General features: G+C 43.2%; 4 protein-coding genes across 4 annotated transcripts; 3 read left to right on the forward strand and 1 right to left on the reverse strand.

Moving 5' to 3' along the window:
• Positions 1 to 549: 549 nt before the first annotated feature.
• AOL_s00079g434 (uncharacterized protein) lies at positions 550 to 3,117 on the reverse strand (the record flags this gene model as incomplete). The annotated part of the gene is made up of 3 exons (XM_011124309.1): positions 550 to 1,930; positions 2,009 to 2,867; positions 3,015 to 3,117. The coding sequence occupies 3 exons, from the start codon at positions 3,115 to 3,117 to the stop codon at positions 550 to 552; spliced, it is 2,343 nt and encodes a 780-aa protein (XP_011122611.1).
• A 1,851-nt stretch (positions 3,118 to 4,968) lies between these two features.
• On the forward strand, positions 4,969 to 7,404 carry AOL_s00079g435 (uncharacterized protein; the record flags this gene model as incomplete). The annotated part of the gene is made up of 5 exons (XM_011124310.1): positions 4,969 to 5,899; positions 5,979 to 6,086; positions 6,234 to 6,359; positions 6,421 to 6,598; positions 6,765 to 7,404. 5 exons carry the CDS (start codon positions 4,969 to 4,971, stop codon positions 7,402 to 7,404), a joined length of 1,983 nt encoding a protein of 660 aa, XP_011122612.1.
• Positions 7,405 to 7,885: 481 nt separating this feature from the next.
• AOL_s00079g436 (uncharacterized protein) lies at positions 7,886 to 10,033 on the forward strand (the record flags this gene model as incomplete). Its single annotated transcript, XM_011124311.1, has 1 exon — positions 7,886 to 10,033. One exon carries the CDS (start codon positions 7,886 to 7,888, stop codon positions 10,031 to 10,033), a length of 2,148 nt encoding a protein of 715 aa, XP_011122613.1.
• A 4,377-nt stretch (positions 10,034 to 14,410) lies between these two features.
• On the forward strand, positions 14,411 to 16,789 carry AOL_s00079g437 (uncharacterized protein; the record flags this gene model as incomplete). The annotated part of the gene is made up of 5 exons (XM_011124312.1): positions 14,411 to 15,086; positions 15,154 to 15,654; positions 15,729 to 16,048; positions 16,105 to 16,365; positions 16,418 to 16,789. 5 exons carry the CDS (start codon positions 14,411 to 14,413, stop codon positions 16,787 to 16,789), a joined length of 2,130 nt encoding a protein of 709 aa, XP_011122614.1.
• Positions 16,790 to 16,923: the final 134 nt, after the last annotated feature.

A 16,923-nucleotide genomic window follows, 5' to 3' on the forward strand; every position in this document is an offset into this window, starting at 1 on the left:
TCGTCATCCGTCTGGAACACTCATTCATGGCCGCTAGAATCGGTGTAAATGAGCCATTATAGAGGGCTTGTATGCCAAAGTCAACCTTTGATCGTCGATCCTGCTTGTTTTTAACGAACAATCCTAAAGTTCAAAAATATAACATATGTCTAGTTATTTTCTAGTTTTGATACGTTCTTTAAATTGAGAATGGCTTGAGAAAAAAATCATATATACATAAGCCGTCTTGTACAATCGTTAGAAACTTCAATCAAATGATTTTATACTTCTTCCACAAACTGGAAGATCTACTCTTCTATAGAATCAATAACATCCGGTCTAGAGTTAACTATCATGCTACGATTGTTCTCGTCAATAAATTGATGTTGACGATCATAAAAGCACGTAATATTACATCTTTCTCATAAAAAAAAAGGAATGGAAAGGCCCCTGTCTTTAGGAGTACAGCTCATAAAGTTCACATAAATAAAGTTTACAAAATGTACTAGTATTAGCTGCAATGAAGTCTTCGCAACTACGGACTATATATGTAGTAAATGATTTCTGGGTTCATGAGAGCTCAGAGATCCGGTTCTGGTGCTCGCACGGGGTATTGATATCGGCGGCGTGGCGTAACAAAGTTTCAACAACCTTTTGATGACCCATGACTGTCGCAACCTGGAGCGCGTTGCTAAACTGACGCCCACCCTGCATATAAACGTCGGCGCCGTAGCGTACTAAAATCCTAAGAATATCCTCGTTCCCTTCGAGACATGCCATAGCGAGTATGGAGCTAAATTCGCTACCACCTTCTACATTTGGGTCGACGCCATGGTCTAGTAGGAGTTTGACAATCTCCACATGGCCTCCTAATGATGCTGCACACAGAGCACAGTTGCAGTCCCCATATTGTGCGCTTACGTCGGCGCCTTGTTTCAACAGCGATTTAACAATCTTGAAGTGGCCTTCAATCGATGCCGCATTAAGTGCATTTCCGTAGTGGCTCGCATCTTGGGCGTTGACGTTAGCACCTTGGTTCAGGAGAAACTCTACGATTTCCTCATGCCCTCCGGCCGCTGCCGCCTGGAGAGCATTACCATAATCTTGACCGCCACTGTCAATACTGTGACCTTTGCTTATTAGATCCTTTACTGCAAATAACAGCCCTCCAAAGGATGCGTAGTATATTGGAGTAACACGATCGGGCTCATAAAGCTCAGTATTAGCCCTCCACGGCCTATCTAATGGGTAAAGATCGTAACATTTTTCGAAAGCGTCTTGAGAGGTATCAAAAAACTTTTGGACGAGACCCCGCAGGTTCTTATTATCTCCTTCACTAACCCTAGCAAATTTTACCCAGAACGTTGCACAATATTGTGCGAAGGGGTAGTTAAATCTAATCGTCTGTGATATAATCTTTGGGGAATGGTTTAGGTGCAAGAGATACGCGAGACAAACTGATGCAATAGTTTCTTTGGCGATGGTGTCTTGGAAATTTTGTGCGATGTCGCTGTCAAGTCGGTCAGACGTGAGATATTCCTTGACTGAAAAATGCGCTAACTGGAGTTCCATCGGTATACTGGTTTTGGTTTCCTGTCCATGGAAGCTAGAGCCTGGCCCATAGTTCTGATCGGTGGGAACCGCAACGACCAAACTAGAGCAGTAGCACAGGATTTCGTCACTATCAGGCATTCTGTACTTCGGATTAAAATATTCATCACCGTCTATATCGACCACTATGGCATCGATGGCCTCTTCTATTGTTAACGGGCGTTCAGAATACGTTAAGAACTGAAGGATCCTTATAGTACTCTCTTTGTGTTCTTCGGGGATATTCCGTAAGATCCTTGCATATGTGCCGTCCAAGGTTTTAGGCAGTGAAATAAGACTTTTCCGAAGACTCCGGTATTCTAAACAGTTTTCTAAAGCATCGAGCTGGCATGCGACCCATCTAAACCTGGTATCGTTAATTTTTTCAGCGCTTTTTTCCGGAAAATATTAGTCAGGTAAAATTCTGGTTAGGTCTTACATCCCGTTTGCCTTTTCCATTAAACAAGTTTCGATCTCGTTCTGGACTTCTGGTAGCGATCGCCATCTTTTGAGCCCCCCACCGCCTCTGACTCTTGAAAAAATATACGCTTCGATGTCATCTGATATCAGACTATTCTGGATAGGTATAACGTCCTGAGGACGGGCAAAGCCCATTATCTGGGATTGGATATCAGTTTCGGGACGACTTGTTGCGAGGAGGTGGACTATCGCCTTCTGCGATGCCAGGACTTCACTCATCCAAGATAGTAGTCCGGTCGCTGGACCAGCCCTGGTACGACATTCATCAAGTGCGTCTAATACAATCCACACTTCCCCTGCTTCTTCTAGCATCAATAAAAAGGTGTCACAAAACGACCTGATAGTTGGCTGGCGTCCATCTGAGCAAGACGAATACAATGACTCGAGATGTACCGAGGCCCCTTCGTGTTTATGAGAGAGTTGATCAATTAAAGATCGGAGCATATTTTCCAGAGTCTGTTTACTAATATCGATAAAGTCGAAGTAGAAATATATCAGAGGTTGACAGGCCGGCTCCGCTTCAGCTTTTCTTGAGTTGCCTTCAAGCGCTCGGATGATAGCAGAACTAAGAATGGTTTTACCACAACCAGGGATTCCGTGAAGCCATAAAAACGAATTTCGCATTGCTGAAGTTTTCCACTCGGTAAACTGTTTGCTCTCTATGAGCCAATCACCCGAGCCTTCGTGACGCCGCTGCAGTGCTTTATTGTAATTCGTTGAGACGTTTGGAGCTGCTAACCAGCGGTCTATCTCCGTGTTTCTCATCTTATTTTGAATGATTTTGACGTCTGCTCGCATCTCGTATACATTGTTTTCAACTAGTTATATATATTAGCTGGGTTCGTAAACGGCTCCGATTTATTACCTCGGCGTGGCGTCAAAAGGTCTATTCTTGAGATATTCTAGTGCTAGGCTATACGTCCATATATAGATAGATACCCGGACGAAGTCGGGGAATTACTTACTAGAAGAAAGGATACCAGGAATATCTGTAATTTTCTCCTCAGCTTGTACTTTCGCGGGGACTATTTTGTAGAGTAAATCCTTAGCGTAGGCAGCCGCTGCCATTGCAACATATCCCTACCATTTTTTATTTTTATGAGAATCTGAATAATCATAAATGTCTCTAATAACCAAATATGGGAATTAGTTCATTAGTCCTGCTGCTTCCATTTCAAAACATAAAACTTCTTTTTCATCAGCTAACTTATCTCGTATAACCGCATTTTTTATCAACTAATTCGCTGAAGCAATTAAGCCTCGATGAACGGCGGGGTTATCATTGCTTTCTGTTCGTTCTGGTTGTGATATTAATCTAAAAAGTTCATCACCGCAAAACGTAACGCAGTCTTCATTCATCTGGGAATGTATTATCTTAGATTTATATAATCTATCGGTATTAGGATCTGGTTGCTGGAATTCCTGTCATAGCCGTTTCTTCTTACTGAGAATGTCGTTGATATTGGCTTTAAGTTTATGTTCCTCAGACCTGTACTGTGCACTTAATCTAGCTAATATGGTCCTTAGGATAGCAGGTGGTTGGTTTAAAACCCCTGTAGTTTGAAAGCTTTAGTCCTGAATCATTTTTCTAAAGTTGTATTGAAATACACTATTATTACCATTACGGGGGGCGCTGATAATAATATCACCAAGTCGGATATCATATTTTGAACTTGGAATCCCCCGCCAACGCCGACCATTAATCCGATTCTGATGCTAGGAAAACTGTGTAGTATGTTCTTTACAACAGCTGTAGCAGATGAAATACTATATTTATTGTTGGGGAGAACTGCGATAACCACGTTATGACCTACAATCTTGCCTAGTATATAATGGTTGCTGTTGTTTGTATGCAGGGATTTGGGTTTCCCATACTTTTTGTCTAGAAAACACTGTGCTACTATATATTCCGTCTCAATTGCGCATATCCAACCAACTGTGTAAATTTTAGTGTCCATCATTGTAGTGGAGTCTTAGAGTTCAGCCTTGCGGGAAAAAGGTAAGGCGTGTAAGGTAAGTTTTGAGAGAAAGAGAAGGGATAAGGAAACATTGGCCGTGGAGTCTTGATTGAGGCGTTCGCGAATTCGATAGCCAACGAAGTCGGAGGGGGTTCGATTCACGGCGCTTAATTAATCAAGCTACCAGAATTAACCCTACCCCGCAACCTGCGCCTGAACCAACCTTGCAACCAAACCAATCGAGGTTCAGCGAAAGTCAACCGCTATTATTGTAAATGTTTTTTGCCATTCCTTTAAGTATAGGAGTAATGTGGTAATAAAAGTTCAGGAACCCTGTAAAGTATCTAACTGATCGACTGATGTTTGAAGCTTTGCCTGGTTCTTAGGGAAGATTCAGTTTAATCAATATTTAGAATGGTGCGACTGTTGCGCCGAAACTAAACGATCTCGAGATCTCCGTTCGCAAAATGCAACAACACTCGGATACTTGTTAGGTTTCGAGAGAGTAGTTATATCCAAGGACGTCACTACCTGATTAGTTCTCAAGTATCTCCGATAATCTGATGGGGAAAGAGTAATCTATTGGAGGGTTTAAGTAGAATTACTGTCCCCAGGCGCATCTTTATTGACAGGTCCGAATAACTAAAGTTACGTGGCACGAATATCGAGATGTATTCCCTATCCTTCATAGGATACTTGAATATGCACAGTTTGACTTCTGGGCTGATTGCTGCGGGGTAATATTTGTATATCCTACGTATGTCAGAGTCGATGAATATGCCCAGCCTTGGAGAATGGCAATGCACATAAGAATCGAGCGGCTCCCAAGAACCGAGAACAAAAAAAAGTCTTTGAGTCCATCCGTTGTAATATACAGATTCGAGCCTACTCACATAGACTACGTGGAAAACAACAACAATCACGACAAGAATATCAAAAGAAATTTTCATAAAATATTAAGATGAGCCCGCCGGACTCCCAAGCAAAAAAGAAGCGGTGGCACCGCAGGAGCTTCTTTGGTACGAAATCCGGCAATGATTCTAGCGGCACGCCAAAACAAGATAATATTGCTGTTTTGCGATCAGACGACCAGACTTCGGCATCGAGTCAAGGTACTCAGATAAGAAGCGGTAGAAAGGCAAAGATTACCGATGCTGTAGCATCAGTTTTCTCAGTGGCTGCTCTGGGGGTTCAATTGCCGAATAACACAAATAGTAGTTTAGGACAGCTAGCTGCTACATCCACAAGCCAGCCCCTATTGACGACTACCCAAAGCCTACCGGTACCAACTGCATCAGCTACCTATACCACGAGACCACTATCTGGAAATATACCGGCTGCTACTGGGAATTTGGTTATTGCTGGCAATGGTCCATGGGCAGAAGCAATCAACAAGCTCCCAAAAGACGAACGAGAACTATTAGTTCCAGGGGGGCAGTCGATCGATTCCGGCGAAGTCATTGTCAACAATTTCATCAGCGAAATTGAGGGCCTCCGCGATAAGCAAAAATCTCAAGAGTGGAAAATAGAAATAGGAGAGCACAAGATCATACTTCGGGATATTTCCGAAAAGATCATTGTCTGGCTTAAGACCTTCAAAGAAGTGGGGGATATAGCTGTTCAATACGACCCAGTTCATGCGGCACTACCATGGGCAGGTGTCCGATTCATGCTTCAGATGGCAATATCAAACTCAGAAGCCAGAGACGCCATCTTAATTGGTACCGAGCAAGTTATCTGGATGATTGGTAGATATGCAGCCTATGAGAAAATGTATCTGGGGTTTAACCTTGAGTTTGAAGAGAGCCTGAAAAAGAGTCTTGTGAAATTTTATGGGACCATAATTCAGTTCCTCATAAAATCGAAGAAGTTCTTCGACCGCTCAAAAATTGGTAGGTTGAAAACAGACAGTGTCTTCTTTTGGGAATATCCACACGCATTATATATACTGATATAGATACACTTTGCAAGAATCCGTCGCGAAGGCCGTGTTTCCGTCCACTTACTCTAAAGAGCTGGATATTCTACAAAAAGCTGAAGCGAACGCGATGAAAGATGTAGAAGTTGCGAGATCACAAAGTAAGTTAACTTGTAGCCGGTATAGAGTCAATTTTGGGTCATAGGCCCAACTGGTCAGCTCTAAATAAATCTGATTATCTAACGGAACGGCAATCAAATATCATAATTGAAGGGCAAAGGCTAACTGGGGGACCCTCTTGACATTAGAAATCAATTCGTCTGATAAAAGCAACTCTGAGATGATCCAGAAGTTAACTGAACTTCTCAACAAATTTAACGAGCCTATCTCTAGGATTGACGAAAAAGTAGGAAAAATAAATGATATGCTTGACGGTACGTATTTGTGCTTTAGTTAATTAGATATTGTAAATACTTACTTTGTGTTACACTTTAGACGAAAAACGTGGACAGGCCCTTGAATGGGCCTCGCCGATCAACCATGACCAAGATCATAACTACTATGCATCGAAAATAACACCTGGGACTTGTTCCTGGCTACATCGAAATGAAGATTTTCTTAACTGGCGGAAATCGAGCTCCTCTTCAATATTCTGGTTGACGGGTAATGGCAAGTATCCCCGAATCTGAAACAGTCTGAGTTGATACATATGACAGCTAGCTATTTTTTTTTACAACAACCAAGCCGGCTGTGGTAAAACCGTGCTGACGTATGTTACATATACATTTGGTAGAGATCTATACTATGACCCATAGAAGCTGATTATATCCCGAGAATAGGGCATCTGTCATCCGATTGCTTTTGGACGAAGGACGAGGGTCAAGCAGTCACGATTGTGTCGCCTACTTTTATTGTGACGCCAAATCGAACGAATCAATGACAGACACAGGCCGTGTGGTTGGATCCCTCTTAAAACAAATGGCCACCTTGCGTCCTGGCCAGTTTTTACAGTTACCCATAGCCGACGAATTCCAACAAAGAATTAAATCGGGAAATACCAAATCGCCACCCACATTTGAAGAATCCAAAGCACTTATATCAAGAATTGCTTGTGAACAGCTGTATCCAAGCATAAACATTGTTATAGATGCTTTAGATGAGTGCCAAGATGGGCCTGAGGGCCGGCGTATGTTAATCAAGATGTTGATTGAGCTAGTTCGGGACTCCAATTGTCTTGTCAAGATATTTTTGTCCAGTCGGCCAAGCGAGCGGGACATTAATATCAGCCTTAAGGATGTTCCTAGCTATCATATCAAGTTAAAAGACACATCAGCCGACGTTAGCTTTTTTATCGATTCAAAAATGCAAGAGTACGAAGATGGCGGTCTGTTTCTTCCCGGGGCAACGTCAAAAGAGCAGCGGGAAAGGTTGAAGATTGAGGTTGCTGGGAAACTAAAAGAAAAATGTCAAGGAATGTAAGTTTGCCAGAATCGTATTTTTATTCAAGCGTCAATGAGCGTTATACTCATCACCATTTCCTCTAAGGTTTCTCTGGGCTAAATTGCAGATAGAGAGTATCTGTGATTGTGATAACGAATCACAGCTTAGAAGCTACTTATTTGAGCTCCCTGTAGGGTTAGGATCGATATACAAGTATATTCTTGATCGAATAAAAGAGAAAGACAAAAACGCGCTGGCTGTGAGTACGGCATTCCGATGGATGATTGGAAGCTTGAGACAACTTCGTCCCAGAGAAGTTCTTGGAGCGGTTCGAGAAAGGACCAACATCGCCTTTAGTATCAAGTCTTTTCTGGATGTGTGTAGAAACTTGTTGGTTTTCGACGAAGAAAATCAAGTCTTCCACTTCGTTCACCTGTCTTTCCTCGAATTTCTACAGCTAGAAAGTGGCCATTTTCCAGGAGTTTCTTTTCAAAAGCAAGATTGCATCGAATCGGTTACTATGGACTGTTTCGAGTTCTTTGAACGCACGGACGAACGGTGTACCTACTTCAGTCCCTCGATTATTGTGTGCTCCTTGCGTCGATTCTTCATCAAAAAAACCACTTATCAATCGGTAAATACTTACGATAAGCCCGACTACGAATATTGCACGAAGTGTACGTCGATCAATAGAACCAAATGGGACCAGCTAGAGAAACCAGAGCCAGAGCATCCTCCCTTTTCCGAGTTCAGTTTTTTCGTTTGGACAGAATGGGCAATTCAACTTGGAAGATGTACCAAGTCATCTAGCTTCAGCGATAGAGTGAAGAAGTTTTTTGGTACTCACGTTCCACCATCTGATGCGCTGAGACGGCTAGTTGAATACTCAGCCCTTCTTAGTGAATCTTTTGTGAGTATAGATGATGTCAGTCTTGCCGAAAAGCATGGTGTTGCAATTGAGCCGGGGCCAAAAATAAAACAACTTCTTGAGTTTTACTTAAGCAAGCAGCGAAGGCTTTGGTACGGTCCTCTCCTCTGGCGAGATCATAATTCTTTTCGAACCAAGGATGGAGCACCATCTCCTCTGTTTCTAGCCCTTTACCTTGACATCGGTTGGTATATAGAGTGGCTTAACGCTTTGGATGGGACACTACTTCAATACATGGCTAGCAACGGGAGACCTCTACCTTTCTCATGCTTGTCCATCCTTTCCCCTCCTGACCTTTCCCCCTATAATTGGGAACTCGTCCTATGCAATGAAGTATTTGAGACAGTAGCAACTTTACCAGGGTTTACTATCACAGCACTCGAAACGACTGATTTCTTGTATCTCGCCCTTAACATATGGATTAATACAGCTTTTCGTTACCGGAGTCTCGACCCCGTTGCAGTTCACAGCTTGGTACAGTGTATCCAAACCGTAATTCGCCACCACAGTCGGTTTAACATCAACCCTTTTGTTGTATCACGCTGGGCTCTCTACACAACTGTTCTGGCTTACGATGAGCACTCCGAAGTCGATATTTTCACGGAACTTTTCGAGGCTCTTTCGAACGTGGATCTCTATCCTGCTGAGGGAATACTGAAAACCGATGCTAGCAAGCAAAAAAAGCAAGAGATATTACTGTCATGGTTAATCAACAGCAGAACAGACCCGGGCGATGACAATCGGTTTGGCGCCGAACATTACAGCCTGACGAGATATTTACCAACATGTCCTCTGCATATATTTGACCTATCAATTAGATTCATGGGACTGAGGCGTGATTCGATCGATATCAATTGGTTGCGGTTCTGGTTGGACAATGGCGTAGATCCTAATCGAGCCGGCAGCTGGGGCACCCTCAGCCATTTCATAACAGGTCTTTTCCTAGGCGATTTTGGACTTCAAATAAACAAGTCGAGTCGTCTATCAGTATCCAAGGTTGATGAGTACCGGTCTCGGGCAAAAAGATGCTTGGTGCTGCTGAAATCCTACAACGCCGACTTGAATCTCCGACACCCCATCACTCACGAAACAATATTAGAATACGCTTGTCGTTTATACACTTCACCACAGCGTACTGTAGGGTTTATAAAAGCGCTTATTGACTTTGCACCTCCCATTACTATCACCAAGTATGCTCTTATCAGCGCCTTCCACCTCGACAAGAGGCATGCGGCGCAGGAACGCCATGGGGAATTTCCAGGTGTTGGAGAACAACCACCTAAAAGATTATCTGACTTGCTTGCAAGTGAATTAAAGCATGAACACTTTGCAGAGACCGCTTCCAGAGACCGATTAGGCTTGGGTTCGCTGGAAAACGCACTCGAGATACTGGAAAAAGGCTTGGTTGCCAAGGACTGGGATGAGTTTTACGATTTTTACGCCAAAGGAGTGGAGTTACCAGAGGACCTGCCGTTCGAATTCTGGACTCGCCACATTTCAAAAACAATCCCAGAAAATCTTTATACTTTTAAACGCACTTCCGGTGAGCTAGATTTAATCGACCCTTTTCATGTATCCGCCAGCCATCTTACCGAAAAAAAACCTTTTGATCAACTATTCTTCATGATCAAAGGGAGGCAAGCCAAAATCGTTCATAAATATATCAGTTGCTGTACCTATGATAAAGGGGCGATAGATGAGGCTGCCTTTTTTTTCGGTTCATTAAAAGATATAGAATAGGTCGTATATAAATAGCACACTTACTTATGCCAATCTATTGCGACTGTTATCCCTTACCATTTTAACCTGGCTCAAAATTAATACTTTGCGAGCCGGTATTATGTTTAATTATGCAATTCTAGCGCTATCCATCTTATGGCATTTTACGTTATCAATTATAGATTCAATTGGTCTCGTAAACGAAAATAGTGGCAGGACCCACCGTTTATATATCTGAAGACTCTATATTGTATTTGAAAAGCTAAAGAGGTGCATAGTATTGAGTTCGCCACGAAACCGCGAATATATTCTTATACTGTCTTTTTGGCACTTGTAGCCTTTACTATACTAGCCGCTTTAATGTGTATGAAGTATATAGTGCTGCGAATACGAGAATCAGCGCTGCGGCCCGCCTAAGTTAAGTCTCACATCAAACATTCGCACTCGATAGAAAGTTGTAACGATATATCAACCAAAATTATGTAGATCTGAAAGTGGCGGCTGCGCGGGGGACGATATACATCTAAAGATGCTCAAGACTTAAGAGAGGCCGAAGATCAAATTATAGACAGCTTAGAAGACTAGATATGCCTGTAAGACCCAGAGCTTGTAAAGATTTTGGTGGTTTAATATTTGAATGTCATATTTATCCTGACCGGGCCTATCCTAAGATACTATTTGTCACTCGCCGAAAATCTCGTAATCTCTAATTAAGCTTGGGTATTAATAGACAGAGATGGGAAGTGGTCGGAGTGGGATATCGAGAGGGACCACGCCTGGCACCAATAAACGCCAAGAAACCATATCAGCCTCCATCCCATTAAACGTCATAAACCCCAAACATCTCATTCTTCCTTCTCACAGCCGCAAAATGGTCCCTGATAGCCTTCTCCAACCTCTCGACCGACGCCATGTTCACCGCCCGCTTCTGTTTACCAATACTTTGGAGATAAAAGTTATTTTCGCATCTCCAGCGCAACCGGATGAAGTCTTCAATGTAGGGGGCGGGGACTTCGGAGGGGTCGAGGATCTCTGATGGTGCGATTATAGATTTGCAAGGCATCGCTGGGGCTCTTTTGGTGTATGCACAGTGTATATGGTTGGGATATCGATATCGATGTACCGCGCCGCGTATAATTAAATATAATACAACTCCCGTGGTGGTTTTGGTATTGAAAAGTCGAGGTTTAAGGCTAGCGCCCGCTACCAATAATGATATGGTAGATAGAGATGTAGTCGAAACGAAATTTCGAAGAAGGAAAAAAAACGAAGGGTATCAAAAGTTGGATCGGTGATATAAATGATATATCGTTAACGCCGGGGGAATAAATCGGTCCAGATCCAGCAAAGGGGGAAAATTGCCATTATGGCCCACACACGGTGATTTCCTCGTTTGTTCCCCTCACAAAGTTGCAACATGAGCGCAGCTCATGATCTTTTCTTTTTAAAGCCCCGAAGATAATGAGTTAGGTATACGTATGTTGTCCTGTACCTAAATACGTATGTGAATTACGTATAGAGCGGAGTACCGCCCCAGTTCATTCGGTATTCATACGTCGACCTTTCCCACCGTATAAAAGTCGGGGTTAAGACGAATTCTTCGTAATCAAACCTACGGCGCACGATGATATCCCATACCCATTTCGGTGTGTTGTCGCGGGCATATTCCGGCGGGGAAATTGAAGATTTGCACGGCATTGCATTCAAGTCGAACAGCGGGGTACGATGGATCCAACATATGAGGCAACAGTAGTGGGTGAAAGGTATGAAATGAAGTCAAAGAGCATTGAAGTTGAAAGGGTCTTTAAACCCTTCCTTTCTCTCTTTTTTTTCCTTTCTATTTTGTTCTTGTCATTTTTTTTTTTTCGCCCTTGTTAGGCAAAAGCAGTGAAATGTCTAGATTGGTCTTATCTAAGGAAAGAAAAGCTTGACTCGTGTGAGATATCCACGCTTAACAATGCGGACAGTTGGCCATGCGCCGATTTGATGCACGATGATGCCATGTTCTTGAAGGAAAAGCTATACTCCTACCCACCTTCCGGACTTAGTTCTACTCGGGAGCGGCTCGGCAGGGTAGAATGAGAGTCGTCTGATTGAAGGAACAGCTAGAAAAAACTCGGCACAAATGTTCCGAGGTCAAGGACCCTGTTTGTCTACAGGATTAATCCAACAAATACAGCCTTGAGGCTTTTGTGCATTCAAAGAGGTGTTCCAGTCCATATTAATAATCCCTGCCCTGCCAAGGCCCTCTCTTTTTTGCGTAGTGTTCAATTCACATAACCAACTTTGACGGGAGTCTCGTACACAAGGAGTATGTCTTTTCCTTTGAGGTCTAACGATGGAACCTAACAGATATTTGTCTTGAATTCCGACTTCCTGTCTGCATTCCGAGTAAACTTTCGTATTGTTGCAGACTTTTGACGTAAGCGTACCAGAATCGGCGTATGTTGACAGGGGAGGCTGTTCCAGTGAAGTCGAAGGAAGGACCGAAACTGGTCCCGACGCGGGGTCCTGATTTGGAGTAAGGCGTGCAGGGCATGGTATGTAGCTGAGACTTTTAGCCTTTCACTTTGAGGCTCAAGATATTATAGCCAAGGAATAGCTTGCGGGAGGGGTCTTTCTGCGTCGTATTATTATGCTCGACTGCGGCGAATCAATGATAACAGTGATGATAGTGGTGAGTTTACTTCAACCCCCACCTCGACCAAAATTGGCGAGCGAGGTTGGTTATCGGTAAAACGGTATGTTGGTAAAGCCTTTGCCCCAAAGTTTTCCGGCCTGAATTGTGATTGCGGGGCCGACGGTATCTATATATACCCTCGGACGGATCCTGATAATACACGGTCGGCAATCTATCTTGACACCTGGTAAGGTCGAGTCTGATTTCCCACAGGTGGAGTTTCTCTTTAAACGGTCTGGTTCCTAACCATCGATATTCGAGAAGATCCCATGGTTCTGGTTGCGCCCTGCAAGGCATCTAGCGGTGCTGTTCTTTTCTGTTCCTCGCGGCCCGGCGAACAACGCTCCGAGCCCGACGGAACTGTTATACTCGAGAATTCGATGTGCCTTGTTCTAGCAGCCCTTGGGAGGTGAAATCCAGTCTTTCAACTGCTGTCTTTTATTGAAGTTTGTGGTACACGAAGGGATATAGACCTCGTGGAGAGAGCCTGGCTGGACCGTGATCGGCGACGACGTGTGAAGTCAACTTGGAAGCCGGAAGATGGCCGGCGCAAGGATCGAGGGACTTGAGCACGTTCAAGTAGGATTTCGACAACAACAGTGACAACACATACCGAATATCATGTGTATGCATGTACTGTAAGTACTTGCATTATGTAATTGACGAGTGGAATGAGGTTGAGGTTTTAGCCGTCAGTCGAGCAGGATGCACTCGGATGGCTTCGATAGAGATGTCGTTGGTCCCACTGAGCATGAGGAGGCATCTTTGCATATATATAAATTTGCAACTTCAAATCCCTTCCCGTTGGCTGTTGACAGCCCGGATCCTCTGAAGAAACGATATATTTCCTATTTCCCCAGCAATCATATCTTGACGCTTTCGTTCATGGACATATTCTGCTTGTTGCGCTTCCCTTCTTTGGCGCTTCCATGGGATAGCCCATGATCTTCTGAGTACTGGCAGTTGGGATACGATTGGCATCCGAGGGACAGGCGCTAATACAATGAACATCCAACGGATGGCACTTGGGTACGGTTCGCAGGGCATTTTAATAATAATAATAATAATAATAATAAAAAGTATACTGAAGGGAATTAAAGAGCTTTGGTTGGAAGAAGCTCTCTAGATCGGTATTTTCGAAGTATATGTTGGGCTTGTACGCATCGCGCAGTATGACTGGGCTGGATGAAGACGCCTGAAGGCTGACTCCAAGGCTTTAGTACGGCGTCAACGCAGAAAATGCGACAAGACAGTATGATGTTAAGGAAATAATGACTAATATACAATCCAATTATCATGTTAAGATCGAGATACTCAAAACGGGATGCGGCTCTTCTTGTATAAAAGTGAGTATTAGACAGACTATGAGAATATCAATTGGGAAACTTGTCACACACACGTTTGTACCGCCGCGTTGGTCAGGGTACCGTTATGTCCAACGTCAGATTGATATCTCCGCTGGAGGACGGAAACTATCCTTTATAGTGCTACTATTGACTCATACTTAGAGAAACCTATGAATGACTCTATTATAATTGATATAACGAGGTGTAATCTCGCTCTGACTGAGATTTATTGATCTTTAATTTAGGAGTCGAGTCTAGATCTCTTAAATTAAACATCCAAAGAATTTCGAACAAAGATTTGCACGTTACAACAGTTGCAACTTTTTTACCACAAACTATATAGAAACAAGAGCAAGGCCGAAGAATTCAGCAATGTCGGGATCGTGTCCGGAAGACAATTTCAGGCCACCTGGATATGAGTTTGAAGAACTAGATCATGATCATCCTAATACCGACAATTACGACCAATGGCGAACTTCAACAGTTCAAGTCCCATATGGCGGCTATCCCTTGTCATCTCAATTCCTGATTTCAGCTGGTTTATATGGACCTGGGTCTGGGTCTGGGTCTGGGTTCCCTAACATTCAACTTCCATTAGAACCCCCTCAACCCATTAATTATATGTTTCGTTTCCCTCCCCAGCCTCTACCGCAGAATCCATTTCCACCAGGGTACTCGGACGCAGAAGCACGATTCCCCCACCCATCTGATGGTAAAATGGGTGAACCCATGAAATATCGCGAAGCTTGTCTCCGAAGGTTCTCAGCCGCCATTAGAAATAAACCCAATTGGACAGAAAAGATACTGGACAGAAAGTTATTCATAAAATGGCTTAGAGAGACAAAAGCAGCAGATTCATATCCTAGGGGACAAAAGACATTATTGTGGACTAAGGACGATATTCATTTTGTATATAAGGAACTGACGAAACGGTACAAAGCATATGTTGAGGGCTGTGAATTCAAAGGACGATTGCAACCTGATATTGATGGTGTTTGGAGATGTGATGATTTTCTGGACGAGAAAGAAAGGCGGGAGCTCATTGATGGTTAGCCTATAGCAAGAATTATATCTAACACTCGCTAGTAGAATAGTCAAGCTAACTGTCTAATAAGCAATTTCAACCCTAGAAAATATCCCGGAAGGTCAAAAAGACTGGCATCCAAACTCAAACAACCAAGTTCTAAACCTCGTTCATCCCTCACTATGGCCTATAATCTACAACGTCACAATCGATACCTCTGGAAACTCTGTGGCCCCTCCGAATGGGAAAAAGGACTGGGTATCCAAATCTTTCTGCTGGCTACCCTCAGAATTCGAAATTTCCCCCCATGGAGAAACAAAAGTTGCGTCGTATATCAATAACTTATCAACACCGAAACAGAAGGAGTTGTTTTATCCCATTCTTGGGAGAATATTTGATAAGTTCATACCATTGTTTAATCATGTGCTCGCGAACCTAAAAGAAGGCTCATATGACCACAAGAGGGTCGAAAGGGATTACCGTTACGCACCACCAGAAATATTGTCGCAAAGGGACCACGACAGACGATGGGAGAGATTATTAAAGCAGTTTGAGGGAAGAAAGTACTTGTTGACTGTGGGGTTGCATAAAAGTATTTATTTTTCTCTATCTCTATAGCTCTACTAGTTAACGGAAGCTGAAGGCGCATACTAACAAACTATTCAGACGAACCAGAAAATTATTATTGCGGGTTATCAGACGATGCGGACGGACAAGAAGAAGCCGTAGATAATGAAATTAATCTTGATTATGAAGAGGAGAGTGACTGCGAGGATCAATACGAATGCGGCCGAGATTATTATATCGTTAGAGACATGGGATACATATTGGACCAAAGAATGTGGCGACCACCGAAGCCACAAACCTTAAAAGATGTTAAGCTAGAAGGCACTACAGCGCGTGTTATCGTCAAAATAGCAAGTATAATCCTTACACCAGACAAACCCGAGTACACAGGTGGTACTTGGCACGTGGAAGCAATGGAGGTAAGGAGCCGTGCCAAAGGTACCATTAAAAAAACTCTATAACTAACCCCTAGCAGAACGAAAGGATAGTATCAACAGGAATATACTACTATTCCCAAGAAAACACCACAACCTCTCACCTCGCGTTTCGAAAGGAAGTTACATTAGGTAAACCAGATGAAAATGAATGGTCCGGCGATGAATTTGACGACGATGAAGGAAATGAAACATGGCGTTGGAATAATAGAGATCCGGAAAGGGAAGATGATTGGGAAGCAAAATACGATATGAATATTCTGGATCAACCAAATCAAAAGCTTGGTGCCGTCGAAACAAAGGTAGGGTATTTGTACATCTTATCGGCTGCTTTTGGTGTTAATATTAGAATAGGAAAACAGAGCAATCGCCTTCCCAAATATATTTCAGCATCGCGTCGAACCATTTGAACTCATCGACAAGTCAAAAGAAGGACATCGAAAGATCTTGGTTTTCTTCCTTTGCGATCCTTCACATAATATCCCGACAAGCCGAACGATAGCTCCCCAGCAACCAGAGTTTAGAGAGGAATTTGTTCAAGCTTTAAATGATGGACCGATAGGGAATCTTCCCCCAGAACTTCATCAGGAAATATTAGGACGGCTCCCACCTGTTATTTCAAAAGCGGAGGCATTGGAACATCGAAAACACTTGATGGAGGAGCGGGGGAAGGCTACAAAGAAGACTGGCGAAAGGTTTGGGAGGAGCACAAGCTATCATTTGTGAGTGGCTCCGCATCTATACAGACATAGATTATTACCTTTACTACCGAGAGACTAACTAATTATATTATTTCTTCCACCAGATGCGAACATTGACTTAAATACTATGTAACGGCTCATTATTGTCCCACCAGCGCC

Source organism: Orbilia oligospora (assembly GCF_000225545.1).
Source record: "Orbilia oligospora ATCC 24927 unplaced genomic scaffold scaffold00079, whole genome shotgun sequence".
NCBI classification, from domain to species: domain Eukaryota; kingdom Fungi; phylum Ascomycota; class Orbiliomycetes; order Orbiliales; family Orbiliaceae; genus Orbilia; species Orbilia oligospora.